This window comes from Megalobrama amblycephala, linkage group LG16 (genome assembly GCF_018812025.1).
Source record: "Megalobrama amblycephala isolate DHTTF-2021 linkage group LG16, ASM1881202v1, whole genome shotgun sequence".
NCBI classification, from domain to species: domain Eukaryota; kingdom Metazoa; phylum Chordata; class Actinopteri; order Cypriniformes; family Xenocyprididae; genus Megalobrama; species Megalobrama amblycephala.
In genome coordinates this window covers 27945454-27964919 of record NC_063059.1, presented here as the reverse complement: position 1 = coordinate 27964919, position 19466 = coordinate 27945454, and the positions used below count along the sequence as shown (strand labels likewise).

Below are 19466 nucleotides of genomic sequence, written 5' to 3'. Positions count from 1 at the left end.
ATGTTACGTAACAGTCGGGATCATTAATATGTATGACCCCAATATTTGCATATGTCAGCTCATGTTCAAGGCATTACACAAGCCAGTATTAACATCTGGATCTGTGCACAGCTGAATCATCAGACTAGGTAAGCAAGCAAGGACAATAGCGAAAAATGGCAGATGGAGCAATAATAACTGACATGATCCATGATTACATGATATTTTTAGTGATATTTGTAAATTGTCTTTCTAAATGTTTCGTTAGCATGTTGCTAATGTACTGTTAAATGTGGTTAAAGTTACCATCGTTTATTACTGTATTCACAGAGACAAGAGAGCCATCACTATTATCATTTTTAAACACTTGCAGTTTATATAATGCACAAACACAACTTCATTCTTTATAAATCTCTCCAACAGTGTGTAATGTTAGCTTTAGCCACGGAGCAACATCAAACTCATTCAGAATCAAATGTAAACATCCAAATAAATACTTTACTCACATAATCCGACGCATGCATGCAGTATGCCTGATGAACATCTTGTAAAGTTCCATTTGAGGGTTATATTAGCTGTGTGAACTTTGTTTATGCACTGTATTATAGTCGAGAGCTCGGGGGGCAAGGGAGCGCGGGATTTAAAGGGGCCGCAGCCTGAATCGGTGCATAGTTAATGATGCCCCAAAATAGGCAGTTAAAACAATTAATTTAAAAAAATCTATGGGGTATTTTGAGCTGAAACTTCACAGACTCATTCAGGGGACACCTTAGACTAATATTACATCTTGTAAAAACTGGTTCTAGGGCACCTTTAAGATGTGCAAATTCATATGTCAACACCATTGCTGAGTATATTCTCTTTAAAACTGCAGTGAAAAAAAGACTGTGGTTTGAAATTGCTGGTCTCTGTGATGTCACAAACTACCTTGTAACCAATCACATCAACGTGCGGGCAGGTTTTTGCATATTATTAACAGCGAACAAGCAGGGTAGTCTCGAGAGAAGCCAGGTTATCTCGGTATATTCTTCGGGTGATATGAAAAATTGTGTTTAACAATATGGCGAGTATATGATGTATATTACTAGGTTATGATGAGTATATGCCTTTCTCCACTGATGTTCTGAGTTTTTCAAAGCGTTTTTAAGGATGCTGATTGTTAGAAGACAGATGTCTGACTCTGACATGGCGAACGGGAACATGGTTTGTGTAACATTAGCAACACATTATTAGCTGTTTGATAATGTAGTCAAGCAAATGGCTAATCATATTAATTACCGTTATGTGTCCGATGCCTATGGTCCGACGTTGTAAAGATCGATACCATTGTGCAGCGTTTACCTGAGTAAGTTGAGTGAGTTAATCACTCAGCTGGCGTGAACGACTGAAGGCGGGGCTAATTTGTATATTCATTGATTGGCGTATAATAAATGAGGCAAGGGTGTATAGTTACATTCAACCTATTTTAAGGCAAGATTTTTTTTTTTCACAGGAAAAAAAATGTTTATGTAATTTTGGTGACCAAAGATGAGTTTTAAGGGATAAAATTATTGACTACAGGGGGACTTTTTGGAAAATGTTTTTTTCCCCCATGCGATGAAAGTCAATAGGGTCCAAAGTTGTTTTGGACACCACTCACTTTTAGTGTATGGACAAATACACTTTGATACAATTTTGTTAATATTTGTCAAAGTTAATACAATTTTGAAACATTCTTCAAACAATCCCTTGATTAAACAGTAAAGTGTTCTTCAAATGTGCAAAAATCATGTAAATTTTAGGGAAAAAGAAATTTGTAAGGAAATGTAAGTGCTGGAAGGATTCTAGATTGGGAATATAAAGTTGGAGGGAGGAGTGGGCAGGGTTTTGAGTCAGGGTGGGAGGAGCCAGGTTTGTTTATGAGTCACATATGCTATCTGTGTGTCAAAGCAAAACTTGAACTTCCTGTTAGGGAACAGCGTGTCCCAGTGGAGGACGGATTGACTTGTTGTCTTCAGTTTTCTGAGAAGGAGGGGAGGAATGAATACAAATGAAGAAAATCAACAATGAGTGGTGGCTGCAGGAAAACAAAGACAGCATGGGAACATCTGGAAACTGTTAATGCTTTCCTCGAGAGCTGCCTGCATGAACTAATAAGTGTTCAGCTAATAAGTTGTGTTCACAATGTTGGATGATACCTCTTTGCCATTTAGCGATAACACATTCATTCACTTTACAGTATAGTAGTGTTCTCTAAATGCCCACCTTTAAGGTTTGTTTCTCATTTCTTTCCTCCAAGTCCAAGTGTAGGCTGTCTGTTTATTTACTAGCCCTTTGTGGGCTGTAGACACAAGATGTTTATTTGTATCTTTATCTCTTTCTCTATCTTACAACTGTGAAGGTTCATGGCCTTGCCACAGGCAAAATGATGTGCTGTTGTTCTTCACTACCTGTTCTTGCTGATAAACATACTCAAGGGTCAGAGCTCCAGGGACATTGCTTTAGAAACAATTTCATCTGAAAGGACAGTCTGTGTCTATAGAATCACGACACCTCAAGTATTCATTACATCCCTAGAATGTTGTGTTCGCTTCTCATGTAGATTACTAGAAACCGGTTGAGTTTCTAAGAAGAACTCATCCAACTCTCGCAATTGGTCGCACATGTGGTGTTTTTCAAATATTCCTAGAATTTAAAGCCCTGCTTTGGCTAGTATCATCCTTATGTAACCCAACACTTCTAGTTATGATGCAATACTCTCACTGCCTGGCTGGAGCATGCTGCCTTTTGACTTTATGTCATGCCTGCATTTTCTGATGTTTTAAAGCTCATGTTTGCTCTGGAGATATGATTGGAACGCAGCTCAGCTCTGTCTTTGTTTTTGGTCAATGGTGCTTTGTTGTAGGGTTGACCTGATTCCAAAATTTTACAGTTAAAATTTGCCAACTCTTGATGTCTGATGTTGCACCGAAATTAATTTTGTACCAAAACACAGAAATTAAAATTTTATTTTAATTTTTTTATTTGAAACAGAAAATAAAGTTTTGGTAATTAAATTGGGTAGTTGAACTCTTGATAAAGATGATAAATGAACCTGCCATAGTAACGTTCTTAGGGAATGAGCTGCCTATCGATATTTCAGACAAACAAATTTGACATATTGTGAATCTTTAGTCATTTTTGGTCAGGGTAAAGTTTGTCCATAACATGTTTACCTGTTATAGCTTATTCACGTTGTGTGCACGAAATAGACATTGACACAGTCAAAATGTGTCATTGGAGTAGCATTGATTAAGTGGCGCTGTTTTTGTCAATGATTTCGGCCCTTCAAATCTAATTTATCCAAACAGAAAATTCCTTTTTTTTACCCCTGTTTTAGCTGAATATTTCAGTTGCCAAAATTACAATGCATTTCTAGTCTGCTTTCAACTGTATTTTTTTTTTTTTTTTATCACTGATATTGGCTGACTACATGGTGCCGATATATCACATTATTTTCCATTTTCATCTATAGCCAGGCATGCTCACATGCTCATGTTCATATGAGAAAATATAAATGATACAGCCACTGTGCTTAAATCATGATGCATATTGTTAGGCAAAAGCCCAAGTGGAATCTCATCTCTTGCCAAGAAGTAAAAAAAAAATTGGCAGAAGAAGATCAGGGCGGCACTTGTGTGTTTGGACATGTAGTTCCTTATCCATAGCTGTTTGTTTTTCTTTTCCTGCCCACACTTGGTCAACGGCTCCTTTTATTGCCTCTCATCAAATGGCCTGTGTGTTTGTTTGTGTGTATCATGTTCACAGCCAGTTGGCTTCAGATAAACTTACAGATGAGGTCAAGTTTAAGAAATTACTGATATGTGATGGCAAAATTAAAGGTCCCGTTCTTCGTGATCCCATGTTTCAAACTTTAGTTAGTGTGTAATGTTGTTGTTAGAGTATAAATAAAATCTGTAAAATTTTAAAGCTCAAAGTTCAATGCCAAGCGAGATATTTTATTTAACAGAAGTCGCCTACATCGAACGGCCAGTTTGGACTACATCCCTCTACTTCCTTCTTTAATGACGTCACTAAAACTGTTTTTTGACTAACCTCCGCCCACAGGAATACACAAGAGCTGCGTTTGTAGAGTGTGTTTGTCGCCATGTCGTCGAAACGCTGTTATTTTCATCCCGCAGTCCAATCACCGGGTCTGATTCCGGCTCAAATTGATAGGGTAAAATTAAAGACATGTTTACAATAACACTGAGCGCGTGCATCTTCACGTTATGGTAAGAGGCGTGACCTTTCCGGGCAAGATGCGGTAAACTGCTGTCGAATCACAACACAGGAACCGCTGGCACAATCAGAACTCGTTACGTATTTCTGAAGGAGGGACTTCATAGAACAAGGAAGTCATCAGCCCGTTTTTATGACAGTGGAAACAGCGGTATACAGATAAGTAAATTATGTGAAAAATACTGTGTTTTTTTACACGTGAAACATGAACACATGTTATATTGCACACTATAAACACAATCAAAGCTTCAAAAAACACGAAAAACGGGACCTTTAATTACATCCTTGAGTTGATCGACCCCTCTACCCATCCGGAGCTGCTCCATTTCTTTTCTCCTTCTTATCCCCCACCACAGCCAGCTCAAATCAGCCCAACATGCAATATGCAATCAGACTGACAGCCAGTGGTTGTGCCCCTTGTGGCCCCTTGGCTGCATTGATCCCAGATCCCATAAATGGATCTACAGTAGAATTGTGGAGGTGGGCTTGTCTGGGATCAGAGTACACAGAAGAAGGAAGTACCTTTCAGAATGCAAATCTTGTCTAGCCATGAGCCCATGAGCTGCTCATAAATTTTGATTAAGATTATGAAGATAAACACTTTTTTCTTTGGAATAACAAGGACTAGGGATGAATCAAAATAAAAATTCTATACTATTTTGTCCAATTAAATTCAAAATTAAACACTTAAAAACTAAAATCACTCATTTTAAATGCTGCAAGTTTATTCAGACATCAAAACATTATAATGTACAGTATGAAAATGGATATTTATTTTGAGATTTTCTTAGGATTACATTTAGCAGTGTTATTAATGTCACAATCATACCCTGTTTATTTTTATTTTCATTTTAATATCGAGTTCTACTTCATTGTTTGTTAACATAGTTTCTAATTAGTTTCGCACCTGTTCCTTGTTCTGTTTATTGCATTCTCTGTGTATTTAAGCCCTTAGTTTCCTCTGTTTAGTGCTCATCATCGTCACTGTTTAAAGTTGCTTTGCTCATTCTCCGTGTTAATTAAAGTCTCTAGTATCCTGTTATTCCTGTGTTTTGTTCTTCTTTGTATTTAACTACATAGCATAGACAGAATGACTTACCAGCTGTCTGTTTGCTCTGCTTAGAGCAAGAAGATTGCTCAGTGTTTGACCATAGAGTTTTTAGATCTGGCTCACCTGACCCACTACTCAGACTACTGCCTGTGCATATTCTATAACATTGGACTCAACATCGCAACCTCAAGGGAGTTTGCTTAGTTTGTGGAGTGGGTGCTGATGCAAAATAAATCTGCTCTCACTGTTTGCATCGCAAATGATGATAACGCCATTACTTCGCAAATCCCACTCTAGATTCAGAGCCAAGTCAACCTGCAGCAATGCCCGCAGAGAAGCAGCCTGAGCCCGCCGCAGACTCTGAGTCTGAGCCCAAAACAAAATCTGACCAGGTGCGTGTGCTGCCTTCAGGGCATACTGGTTGAAATCGACTGCATGATTCATGCTGTGAGCTGGGTCTCAACGGATTTGTTTGAGCTGGATGAGGAAATATTTTCTGCTCTACTGTCACTGTTTGTTCAGTCCAGTCCCAAGTCATCCTCATCTCTGCTGGTTCAGCCTAGACCCAAGTCTTCGCCACCATCTGCTTTGTCTCCCAGAACCAAGTCTGTTTCGTCGCCACACCACCCAGTGATACCCACCCTCCCTCCACCCTTCCTCGCCCTCCAGTTCTGCTGGGTCCCTTCAGCCCTTTGGCTCCTCCTTTGGTGTCTCTGCCCAGCTGCTTGGATGTGCCTTGGGCTTTCCGATCTCCATCTCGGCCTTGGTGTGGTGATCCCCTGGCTCCCACTCGGGCCTCCGAGCCCATTGCTCCACCTCAGCCCATTGAGCAGTGGGCTCCGCCTTGGCTCCTCCCTTCCTCGTCCCTCCGGCTATGCCTTGGTCAGTCATCACTCTGCCAGCTCCACGGACTTCCGGTCCCTTCAGCTGCTCTTTGTCCCTCCACCCCTTCAGCTCTGTCAGGCTCCGCCTTCCCTTCGGATCCGCTTTGGTCCTCAATCACACTGGCTCCACCTCAGTCCTCCAGCACCCCGTCTCCACCTCGACCGCTCGTCACCGCCATTCTGCCTTGGCCTCCAGGACCAAGATTGTTGCCTGGTCTGGGTGTCTCCTCGGGTCCGCCTGCGTCTCTAAATCACCTGGCTCCAGCGCTGGTGGTTGGAGTGCTTATTCATGTTGTGTGCATAAGACATTGATGAAGTCAAAACACATCATTGGAGAAGCGCTGATAAAAATTTTTTTTCAGCCAGATATTTCCGGTGCATCACTAGTTATTAAAGATTAACTTTAAGTGAGTGTTACATGACGGCAAGGGTAATCTAAATTTAAAAATAAGGGAAATATTAAGGATTCTGTTGTTTTCAAAAAGTCCAATAGAGATTTTGAACGTTTAGTCATCTTAAATGGGTGAGGTAATGAGATATGAGGAGAAACAAAAGGTTATGCGGGCAGATGAAGGGTTGGCCACTATTACAAACTCTTACCACACACACTCTCCACAGGCAACCACTTATCAGCAGCACATAAAATGGCCGCACTTTCCTTGTTAATGGACTAGTCCATCACAACTGCATTAATGGGCTGCCAACATCAATTCACAGAAAAAATTCCATGAATCACAAAACTTGCAAATCAGATGGTGGAGGTAGTTCTATAGATTGGTGGCATGTCTTGATTACTGTAACAGACCACTTCTTTGCAAAAAAACAACAACAAGGGTCTCATGTTTTTTATTTGGCCAGCATTCTGCATCTAATTCCATCAGTATTGACACAGCAGCCTTAATAGCTGTTATGAGGCTAGTGTGTCTAAATGGTTTCAACACCAGGATGTTTGCATGCCAGGATTTGAAACGTGAGTCGTCTTTACTTACGCACGTGCCTGGCTTTCCACAACCACCTGGTTGCTGGAGGACATGGACCTGTGTGCAAACAAATCAGTGTCATTGATGGATATTTGTGGTTTTGTGCTGTTTCTGAGTAAAATTATGTGCCTTGTTTTTTCTTTCTTTCAGGAAACGCCAAGTTCTGTATTTCTGGTTATGGAGGTGAGTGTAAAGCATGTATTCTGCCCTCTATCTCTCCCTCTCTCTTGTTTTCTCTCTTCCACATGCTCTTGTTTTAGTCATGAGGCCACAGCGTGCATAATGTTCATGGCTATTCTTTCTAGTATTGCCCAACACTGCAGTCTCTGAAGGAGAAACAAACACATCAAGAGGCCAAACTAAAAATATCAGTTCAGAGAAAGCTGCTCTCAAAAACACTTTCAAGAGCTTCATTATTAACTATCTTTAGTGTGTAATATCAGTCCAACATTTCTCATGTATGTACCTTCTGATAATGTAACCTGCTGGCTTTCTGAGTATTATTTATTGGGACTTGTCTGTGTGACCTGAGAGGGTGTTTTGCAGCTAAAGTTTGGCTCAAACTAGAGGTTCTCTTCGAAAACCTGTGGTCTGACCTGAGACCCGAGCAGGTTCAGGTCCAAAACTTTGACGAGTGCCTCAGACTTGGGTCGGGTCTGATATTAGTAGCTTTGGGTCTTGGGTAATTTTATTATTGACGTTATTATTATTTAAAAACAATACATAAATAATTTAATTATATAATAAATTAATTATAAATAATAGTTATTAGTTAACACATTTAAAAAATAATGTAAATTAACAAAATATTAAAAATTATAGATCAAGGTTATTGTAGTTAACTAAAACTTAGAGCCCATACACACGGAGACACGTTTAGCTGTATGCGTAAAAACTTATATATCTTGTATCGTATCGGCGTTTCGTCCAGACGATCCAGCATTTTGGGAGCCTGAAACTGCTATTTTTTGAAACCGGGTCCCAGAGTGGATAATTCTGCAAACGACACCCTTGCATTTTCGTATGTACAGCCAATCTGTATATTTTGTGAAACGATGATGTCATCACCCCACGTCTCGACTCTAGTCAGACACTGCTACGTCACGTAACGGCAACAACAACAATGTCAGACTACATGCATGCTTGTGTTCATGCTGCAGAAGCTACTGAGCCTATTAGCTTTACAAAAATAAAGCTTTATTACTAAGCTTTACTAAAGTTTGTTTAAAGCGCGCAAGGTTTATGCGCATGCTCCAAGTCTTCTTCTCCATTTTTAGTGTATCTCTGTGGCAGAATTACAGTGCCACATACTGGTCTGGCATGTATACAACATTGTTTTGAGTCAGTTTCAGTGGTTTCGTGTGTACGCAGATAGCTCTTGAGATGACGCAGAGTTTACGGAATTTTTTTTAGAACGAGGAAAAAAAAAATCAGATAGGGAAAGCTCTGGCTTTGTGTGGATGTGGCCTAAAAGCATTAAAAAATTGCTCTTTTTGATTCATTCTGTAGAATGAAACTTTTTTTATTTAAAAAGCCCTCAATAAAGGCCCCCTAACATTCAATCTGAGGTTTATAGATGTTATGTCATGTTAACTGTAGTGTATTATCTCTGTACTCAACACCCAGTATGCTCAGGGCTATTTCTCTCCCGCCATCAATGATGTGGAAATTTACTGGCCACCGATACAAGCTGACAGTCCCATAATACTGCATCACTTCATCAGATTCATTGATGTGTATGTCACTACACTGACCTTCCTCCTCCTGCAGCCCATAAAATATCCAGTCCTCGAGCCTCAACATAGTTTTTTTATTGTTCTGTATTGGTTTCAAAGTTGAGTTTTATTTTCTCTGTTTGTTTCCTCTTCAAGTACTGCAATGGAGGGGACCTGGCAGACTATTTGCAAGGTAAGCAGCTTGTGAGGTAAACACATCATTTGATCAGGCTGCTCAAATAAAAAGAGCATTGTTTTTAAAGCACATTTTAGGGAAGTCCACTTATTGGGTTTCTAAAGTTTCTTTGCACATTTACCGAGGATGTATTTCTCAGTGAGCTAGAGTTGAAGTGTCTGTCTCCAGGGCACAGTCTTAAATCACACTTACCGCCAACACTCTCAGAGAGTCACTGCTGCCTCCATTATCATATATATTTACAGCTCATAGAGATTTGTCCACATACCCATTGTGTTCTTCATTTTGGTGTTTATTACCAATCTTTGTTCCATCAGAGAAAACTGGTTGGTCTATAAACCATGTTTTCACTGAGTGTATGACGGAGAGGGCATAATAGTGATGACTCTGGTGCCATTTACTTTGTACGTGTGATGTTGGCTGGACTGTTACCCCTTGTTATGTTCAGACGGCGTGTTATCTTTGTGTAACCATGGTCTTGGCCTCTTACCCTTCTCCTCTGTTTAATTATGCAACCGTTTCTTAGTTATACAACCTCACAGCTATGCCAAACACTGTTTTGGGATCAGTACGAGGTTCATTGTGATCATAATTGCTTTGTTTACAGAGCAGATTGAGTGAAGGGAATCCTCTTAACAGCTCAGTGGATTACACCAGTTTTGTTCTAACAGGGGACCTGGAGCGCCATCACTCCATGTAAAACCCCTGAGCAGCTTCTGATTTTAACATTTACACCAATCAGGGACCTAGAGAACATGACTCTGATGGTCTTGGATTAGCTCAGTGCAGTGTACAGCTTTATTTAAAGGGATAGTTCATCCAGTTTTTTTTTTTTTTGCAATTGTTATGTAGACTTAAACATTTGGAATTCCACTTGTCAACTTTTTAAACTTTTATCTATCAGTAAGAATGGGTTGAAAACGACAAACCAGTCAGTAATGTTTTGTCATGTATGCCATTTTTCCAGTTTATTAGAGTTATAGTAATTGTATAATTGCTAGCTATTATTGCAAATTTTGAACAAATTATACATTTAAATGAGAACTGTACAATTGCAAATATAAAATTAAAAAAAATAATTTCATAAAAATAATACATTTATAAGTTTTTGTGTTGGTCCAATAAAAAAAGTGTTGACAGAGCAAGCCAGGTGTGATGAAAAATCATGGAAATGAATGAAATCTTAAAGGTGCCCTAGAACTTTTTTTTAAAAGATGTAATATAAGTCTAAGGTGTCCCCTGAATGTGTCTGTGAAGTTTCAGCTCAAAATACCCCATAGATTTTTTTAAATTCATTTTTTAACTGCCTATTTTGGGGCATAATTAGAAATGAGCCAATTCAGGGTGTGTGGCCCTTTAATTCTCGTGCTCCATGCCCCAAGAGCTCGCGCTTGCCTTAACATAAAAAAAGTTCAAACAGCTAATATAACCCTCAAAATGGATCATGTAATCATGAATCATGTCAGTTATTATTGCTCCATCTGCCATTTTTCGCTATTGTCCTTGCTTGCTTACCTAGTCTGTTGATTCAGCTGTGCACATCCAGACGTTCTGCCCTTGTCTAATGCCTTTCATCCAAACGTTAATACTGGCTGCCCTTGTGTAATGCCTCGATCATGGGCTGGCATATGCAAATACCCCGACTGTTACGTAACAGTCGGTGTTATGTTGAGATTCGCCTGTTCTTCGGAGGTCTTTTAAGCAAATGAGATTTATATAAGAAGGAGGAAACAGTGGAGTTTGAGACTCACTGTATGTCATTTCCATGTACTGAACTCTTGTTATTTAACTATGCCGAGGTAAATTCAATTTTTGAATCTAGGGCCCCTTTAAAAGGTCATGAATATTTCACTAGTCTAAATATAAAATCGAAATGTTTCTAGTTATGCTCAGTTCTACGGTATTTCTTTCGCTATAAATTACTTTTTTTATCCTTTAAAACAGACATAATGTAACAGTGTGGTCCATTGTCTATAGTTACTAGTATAGTATAGTGTAGTGGATTGAATGTATGAAGCACAGCTCACACAGAAGTCACTTTCAAACCAAGCAGCTTTCTTTTGGTCAACAACACAGTAAATTTGCGACCCACTTAAAGTTGATGCAAAATCTGAAATTCACAATCATGTGGATTCCTATTGAAATGACTGGATTGTGTCCGCAAAAAACTTGCCAAACCTTAAAGATTTTGCCCTTCAAAACTAGTAAATCTGTGGTTTCTTAACACATAAGGCCAATTAATTTTCAGCAAATGTCCTTCTTAGAAACATTGCGTGATGTGTGTAAGCGATTATACCAACTGCAAGGGTATCTGGTTAAATGGGGTTTTTATAGAATGTCTTAATGGATTTTATAGCCATGTTTCTCAGCGACACAATGTCTTTGCTCTTCCAGCCAAGGGCACTCTGCGAGAGGACACACTGAGGGTCTTTCTACAGCAATTGCAGCAGCCATGCGCATCCTCAACAGCAAGGGGATCATACACAGAGACCTCAAACCTCAAAACATCCTGCTGTCCTACACGGGCCGCAAGAAGTCCAGCATCAGCGGCATACGCATCAAGATTGGTAACACTCTCCAGATTTGATTTGTTGCCTATATTACTATATGTATACAGTATTGTATCAACAGTACAATTCAAATGTCTGAGACCACATTACAAAATTTGACTTAAACCTGGATATAAATATATCAAGATGTTTGTAGTCCACTGTGTATGTACCTAATCTTTCATAACCAACAGTCTATCTACTCTTTCCGCTCTCTGATCTCTCACACAGCCAGTTCTTTGTTTCCATTGTCTCAGTCTGTGCAGAAGTTATAAGTCGTGACTCTCAGACAGCAGTATGTTGCTATTAATAACACCGGTGCTCTCTTTGTTTAACAGCTGACTTTGGCTTTGCAAGATATCTCCAGAGCAACATGATGGCGGCCACATTATGTGGATCCCCAATGTACATGGTCAGTAGTCACATGCTGTATTCTGTCTCACTGTCTCAGATTTGTGAAATACAGCAGCGGTGTGAGACTTGGGCAGCATCATGTTCTCATAATCTGTAATGTATCGCATCTCTTCGCAGGCCCCAGAGGTGATCATGTCCCAGAACTATGATGCCAAAGCTGACCTGTGGAGCATTGGGACTGTCATTTACCAGTGCCTCGTGGGAAAGCCACCTTTCCAGGTGAAGTTCATGACAGTGAAGTTCATATATTAGCTGATATTCTGATTTGCTGTTTTTATGTGAAGTTGTGATAATGTTTTTTGTGTATATATGACTAGGCTAACAGTCCCCAGGACTTGAGGATGTTCTATGAGAAGAACAAAACTTTGGTGCCAAAGTAAGAGCATCTACTATTTTTGTTTTTATCATATTGTGTTTTATATGCGTCATAATGCTCAAGATTGTATAGTAAAACCATCATTGTCCCATATTTTGTTTGAGTTGTTTTAGATACTGATACCTAAATAACAGTGAGGCCGATATAATGCTTATACTGTATATACCCTATTGGGTAACACTTTATTTTAGGATCTTTTAACTAGTTGCTTATTAGCATGCATATTACTAGGATATTGGCTGTTTATTAGTACTTATTAAGCACATATTAATGCCTTATTCTGCATGACCTTATTCTACATTCTTAATCCTACCCAATACCTAAACTTAACAACTACCTTACTGACTATTAATAAGCAGTAAATTAGGAGTTTATTGAGGGAAAAGTTGTAGTTAATACCCCCAATTGTTCTAAAGTTTGGAGTCAATAAGATTTTAAAAAAGAAAAGAAAAGAACGCTTGCATTCAGGACGCATTAAATTGATTTAAAAAGTCAGTAAAGACTTACAAACGATTTCTATTTCAAATAAATGCTGTTCTTTCTGTTTCCTCAAAAATATTAAGCAGCAGCTGTTTTCAACATTGATAATGAAAAATGTTTCTTGAGCACCAAATCAGCATTTTAAGCTGTGTTCACACTACCAGAGACACAAAGCGACGTGATCCCGTTGATTTCAGTGTAGAGCTGGGGATTTCTGACGATTTCCGGCAACATGAGTGACAGTGACCACTGGCAGCAGAATGTATGCATGTCTAACGAAGCAACAAAGTTGAGATATGTTGAACTTTATGCAAATGAAGAGCAACTTTCAGGAGCGACAACCAATAGGAGTGAAGTCAGGTGTGATTGAGGAAAAGTTGATTAAAATGTAAAATAACTTTTCCTCCATCACTACACTCCAGTACAGGATGTAGTGATGGAGGAAAAGTTATTTTAGAGGTCAGCAACTTTTCTGTAATTTATTATATACAATATCTCTGTGCACTAGGGCTGCAACGATTAATCGCGATTAATCGTTTGCAAAATAAAAGTCTGTGTTTACGTAATATATATGTGTGTGTTCTGTGTATGATAATTATTTATATATAAATACACACACATACAGGTATAAAGTTTAGAAATATATGCATGTATTATAAATATATATATTTATATATATTTTATATTACATATAAACATAAATATTTTATATATAAATATAACATTTTTCTTAAATATATACATGTATATACAAATACATGTGTATTTATATATCGTCGCTGCCCGATGAAACTCACCTATGTCCAAAACGGTTACTTTTCAGGAAGTGAAAAAAACACCGTATTTCAAAAGCAGTTGAATGTAGCGTTGTCATACTTGGTACGGCATCTTTACATGTAACCATATTCTTGCCAGTGTAATGATATAATCCACATTTGACCAAAATTGAGTTTAAATGGACATACGTGCATATTTTACAGTAACGGTGGTCGATACGCGTTCTTCCGATCATTAATTAGAATGGCCAAGTCGCGTTTCATATTGACAGATGAATACGCTCAGTTATTAAATAGCCTACGTCTTAGTTTATTAAATATGCTTAGTTTATTTAATATTAATTATAAATTTATTAAATGTCTCTTGCAAACTATGAAGGGACAATGAATCAATACACTGACATGGTAATGCTAGACAGATACTTTGTTTGCACAGTCCTACCGTAATTTTGTCACTCCTAGACGTACGTCTGGCGTCAGGGGGGAAACGTTTACTTGAGAACAGTTGTCAAAACAAACGTTTGCTGATACTTTACCTCACAGTGTTATTCGGCTATCCAGTGCTGAGCTTCGATGAAACTTCACGAGATCGGCGAGATGCTTCCACAGGGCGGGAGATACGCTGCGTGATTGACAGCTTTGACACCAAATGGATATACGTGAAAATCAGATGACATGATTTCACAACTTTTCATTGGCCATTTAGATATGTGAAGCATACTGTATACGGAAATGAACCTGGACATTCAATCCGTCGAAAAATCTCAAAATCGGCAAAATGGACATACGTGGTTTTCATCGGACAGCGACGATATACATAATTATTATACACAGAACACACACATATATATTATGTAAACACAGACTTTTATTTTGCAAACGATTAATCGCAATTAATATGTGCACATACGGTGGTACTCGTAGTCTGACTCCAAACCTGAATGGTTTGGTATACCCAGATAGACCAGCACTTGTGCTTTCTCAGCAGATAAATAGTCCCAATTAGAAAGAGCACTCGCTGTTTCTCATTCATCTTTAATATTAAGCATTTTATATACTGATTGCATTTATATTTAGTCTTTTCCCTCCAAAATGTTTGTTTTTCTGATTTGGTGTCAACAGCATGGAATGACATTCATGAATGCCATTCATAAATGTTACTAGGCAACCAGCAGTGTGAACGCCCACTAACGCCCTCACTTCTAGCCACTGGTGACATGGAGCGACAAAGTCACTGGCAGTGTGAATGCAGCTTTTGAATGATTTCTGAAGGATCATGTGACACTGAAGACTGGCGTATTGGCTGCTGAAAATTCAGCTTTGCCATCACAGAAATAAATTACATTTTGAAATGTATTAAAATAGAAAACAGTTTTTTTAAATTAAAATAATATTTCACAGTATTACTGTTTTTACTGTATTTTTGATCAAATAAATGCAGCCATGGTGAGAATAACAGACTTCTTTCAAAAACATAAAAAATCTTACTGACCCTAAACTTGTGAACAGTAGTGTATGTACATAAGATTGCTGAAATGAAAAGAACTCTTAATTAACAATTTCTTTACTCAAAATTTAGTGAAAAATTAAAATTTTTGATTATATTTTATTATTAATCTCTATATGGCCAATCATTGGGCGCTGTTTTCTAAATAACTAAAGCTTTCTGTTCACAGCATCCCGAGAGAGACGTCTCCTCAACTGGAAGATCTTCTGCTGGGGCTGCTCCAGAGGAATCAGAAGGATCGTATGGATTTTGGTCAGTGTATTTATGTTGTTTCAGTGCCTTGTGGGAGGATTTCCACCTCAGTGTTCCCTTTCCTCATTTCTCATATTTTTCTGTCTGCAGACGCTTTCTTCAGTCATCCTTTCTTGGAACCAACATCCACTATTAAAAAATGTAAGTAAAGAACATTTGATGAGCAAATTTGATGAGTTAAGGTGTGGCTGGACATTAAAACAGTTTTTTTTATTTATTTTTTTTTACCCAGCATGCCCTGTGCCAGTGCCCACATGCTCTGGCTTGGTCTCAGACAGCACGTGTGGCAGCTCTCCTTCCTGTCGTTACGTCTCTCCACCGGTAAGTACCTTACATTGTCAATGCTGAATGCGCTGTCTCAGACATGAGCAGTTCCTAATCTAGGGTGTTGCATGAGATGATTACAGCATTGAGAAGTTTAATAGCACTGACTCAGCTCAAGGTAATCCTGCGTTTACCTCCACTTTTGTTTTGAAGTCCCTGCCGGACATGCAGACTCTCCCCGAGGACGTGCTGTCCTCTCCACCTCTCGGCCCTCCCAACTACCTGCAGCTGTCCAAAGAGTCAGGCGGCAGCACCAGCAGCAAGAACTCCTCCTGTGACACGGATGACTTTGTGCTGGTGCCCCATCTCTCTGGAGAGCAGTCCTGTGAGTTACATCACGTCACCGAAAACATGTCACCCGCCTACAATGCAAAAATCATTTAATAATCAGTATTTTTGTCTCGTTTTTCTGTATATAAAAAAGAAATCTAAACATCCTTCAAACAAGATCAATTTATTTGAGAAGCAAATTTTTTTTTTTTTTACTGTATTGACCATTAATGTGAAATAAAATAATTTAAGGTATTTTTGATGCACTCTTTTTTATTTTTCTTGCATAAGGAAAACAATGTACTTTAAAATGATTTTATGTCATTTTAATCCTAAATCTAGCTATATTTGAGGTTTATCCTGAAAACAAGAAACACACTTAATTTAACTGAAATGTTCTTAATATCTTAAAATAGTCTTAGAACAATTTTGTAAAATATTAATATTTTAATATTAAGTACAATATTTTAAGAATGTTTAATATGTTTACATATTTTTAACTGGAAAACTTTTCAGAGAATAAACCTTGAATTAATTTTATTTTTCAATGTAATTTAAGCCTTTTTATATAAATCTTGAAAAATATAAAATCTTGAAAAATACATGCAGTTCAAGATATTTTTTAATTTTGTAAGATACTAAGTTTATAATTTGTGTTTCAATATTTTGACTGAAAAAGAATAAATCTCAAATTAATTTTATTCTTACCACATTAGCTGATAATTTAAGCTTATAATTTAAGATAATTTAACTTTAAGCCTTTTTATAAATCTAGCAAAATATAGAAAATATTGAAATTTATATGTGCATGGTGTAAATTCTCTCAGTTTTGTTAGATATTAAGTTTATTAAGTATGCTTAGATATTTTTACTGGAAAAAATACAGAGTAAGAAAATTAATATTTGCAGTGTATAATTTTCGCATGTTGTTTTTTCGTGTGTTATGGGGACTTTCCATAGACATAACGTTTTTTATCCTACAAGCTGTATGTTCTATCCCCTAACCCTAAACCTACCCATCATACCTTCCCAAATTTTCTGTGCTTTAGATTTTCAAAAAACATAATTTATTATGATTTATAAGCTGTTTTCCTCATGGGGACTTAAAAATGTCCCCACAAGAACAAGGATTTTGGATATTGCCATCAGGTGTAACATAGGTTATACCTGAACCACACACACACACACACACACACTCTAAGCACTAGATTTGAGCAGCTGCTGGAGCTGTTTGCGTGTGTTTTAGTGTATAGAGAGAGGCGTCAGCTGAGTCAGCACTGTGAAAGCCTTCCAGCGCTGATTGTGCTCTCACACACTGTGATTTGCTGGTGTATATGAGAATGTGTGTTCTTATGACTTTATTTCTTTCTCTTCTCCTTAGATGACCTTCCAATGGGGGCAGTGGGACGCAGGCCATCCAGTGAATTCCTTCTGTGTGGAGGGTGAGTGTGACGTCACTGATATGGTTCACTCAAATTGCATTACAATGCTTTCAAACCTCAAATCTTCACACATGCATGTATACTTGCATCGAGCTGTGCAGATGTTAGACATGGTTTAGTAGGCCAAAGATACACAGTTCACAGTCAATTCCAATGAGCAGACAGGAATATTAACTCCGTATAAATCATCTTGATCCTTTTTTTGTCTGTTTGCATCATGGAAATATGGAATTACGGATTAGCAGCACACTGATCTGTTGACTTTCGTTGATGTCATTGGAGATATTTTTGGTGCTGTCCACTCCCGAACTGTATAATCATGGAGGTGAAAGCCAGGGCGAGCTCATGATTGGGTGGTGTGTGTTGTTATTGCAGGAGGAAGCTGGTGTGGCACTTCTAGAGGTGAATCACACGGCTGGTGAATGAGTCCTGTGGGAGTGAATGTGTGTGTGTTTGTGCTCCTGCCCTAAGAATAGACACCCTGCTGTCATTTCTTCCCATCTGCATGTGATCTAAAACTGTTTCCACACCGTTTACTTGTGAACCGACCTCTATTTTTGTCCCGAGGTGCAGATGCATCCATCGGCTGTTTTGTGACTAGACGTTTGTCATTGTGCTGTTATGCTGTGGATCTGACATGGATTTTCCAGAGCTGACAGAGTGAAAGTTAAAACATTCAAATGCCGCCCATATTTTGTCTGTTGCTCGTGTAAAACAGAAGCTGTTTTGCTGTTGTGAGAGTCAGTGCATCTGCTTCGAGTCACTTCCTTCTGCTCTGTGGCTTTTCTGTTTCCCTCTCTTGTTCAAGCGAGACGTACTCCACCTTCACTGTCTCCTCTCTGTCTGTTTATTCTTTTTCACACATATCGGCCAAAAGTTAGGACATGCTTGACTGAATTTATTTTTTATGATTTAAAAAAATATTAAACATAAGAGATGCACCCAAAAGATAATTCTGTTACAACCAATACATGGCAAATATTAAAATTCATACTATTTTATCTAAATTAATTCAAAATAAAACAACTTTTTGTTTTAAATGCTAAAGTTGAATTTAGTCACAACGATATTATAATACACACAGAATTTAAAATGTTCATTTTAAAGGTGCCGTAGAACTTTTTTTTAAAAGATGTAATATAAGTCTAAGGTGTCCCCTGAATGTGTCTGTGAAGTTTCAGCTCAAAATACCCCATAGATTTTTTTATTAATTTTTTTAACTGCCTATTTTGGGGCATCATTAAATATGAGTCGATTTAGGCTGCGGCCCCTTTAAATTCTCGTGCTCCCCGCTCACGGAGCTCGTGCTTGCCTTTAACAGCATAAACAAAGTTCACACAGCTAATATAACCCTCAAAATGGATCTTTACAAAGTGTTCGTCATGCAACATGTCTAATCGCGTAAGTATGGTATTTATTTGGATGTTTACATTTGATTCTGAATGAGTTTGAGGCTATGCTCCGTGGCTAAAGCTAACAGACTGCAAGTGTTTAAAAATGAAAATAGCGACGGCTCTTGTCTCCGTGAATACAGTAAGAAACGATGGTAACTTTAACCACATTTAACAGTACATTAGCAACATGCTAACGAAACATTTAGAAAGACAATTTACAAATATCACTAAAAATATCATGATATCATGGATCATGTCAGTTATTATTGCTCCATCTGCCATTTTTCGCTATTGTCCTTGCTTGCTTACCTAGTCTGATGATTCAGCTGTGCACAGATCCAGACGTTAATACTGGCTGCCCTTGTCTAATGGCTTGAACATGGGCTGACATATGCAAATATTGGGGGCGTACATATTAATGATCCCGACTGTTACGTAACAGTCGGTGTTATGTTGAGATTCGCCTGTTCTTTGGAGGTCTTTTAAACAAATGAGATTTATATGAGAAGGAGGAAACAATGGAGTTTGAAACTCACTGTATGTCTTTTCAATGTACTGAACTCTTGTTATTTAACTATGCCAAGGTAAATTCAATATTTAATTCTAGGGCACCTTTA

At 38.2% G+C, this 19466-nt stretch overlaps 1 protein-coding gene across 1 annotated transcript in view; it reads left to right on the top strand.

The window, feature by feature from the left end:
- The window catches only part of ulk2 (unc-51 like autophagy activating kinase 2), a 43727-nt gene that overhangs the window by 10828 nt on the left and 13433 nt on the right, over window positions 1-19466 (top strand). The window contains 12 exon segments of the mRNA XM_048161082.1: window positions 7305-7337; window positions 9026-9062; window positions 11460-11504; window positions 11507-11632; window positions 11953-12026; window positions 12146-12247; window positions 12346-12404; window positions 15337-15419; window positions 15510-15560; window positions 15652-15740; window positions 15897-16068; window positions 17395-17455. Of these exon segments, the coding sequence (XP_048017039.1) occupies window positions 7305-7337; window positions 9026-9062; window positions 11460-11504; window positions 11507-11632; window positions 11953-12026; window positions 12146-12247; window positions 12346-12404; window positions 15337-15419; window positions 15510-15560; window positions 15652-15740; window positions 15897-16068; window positions 17395-17455 (932 nt within the window).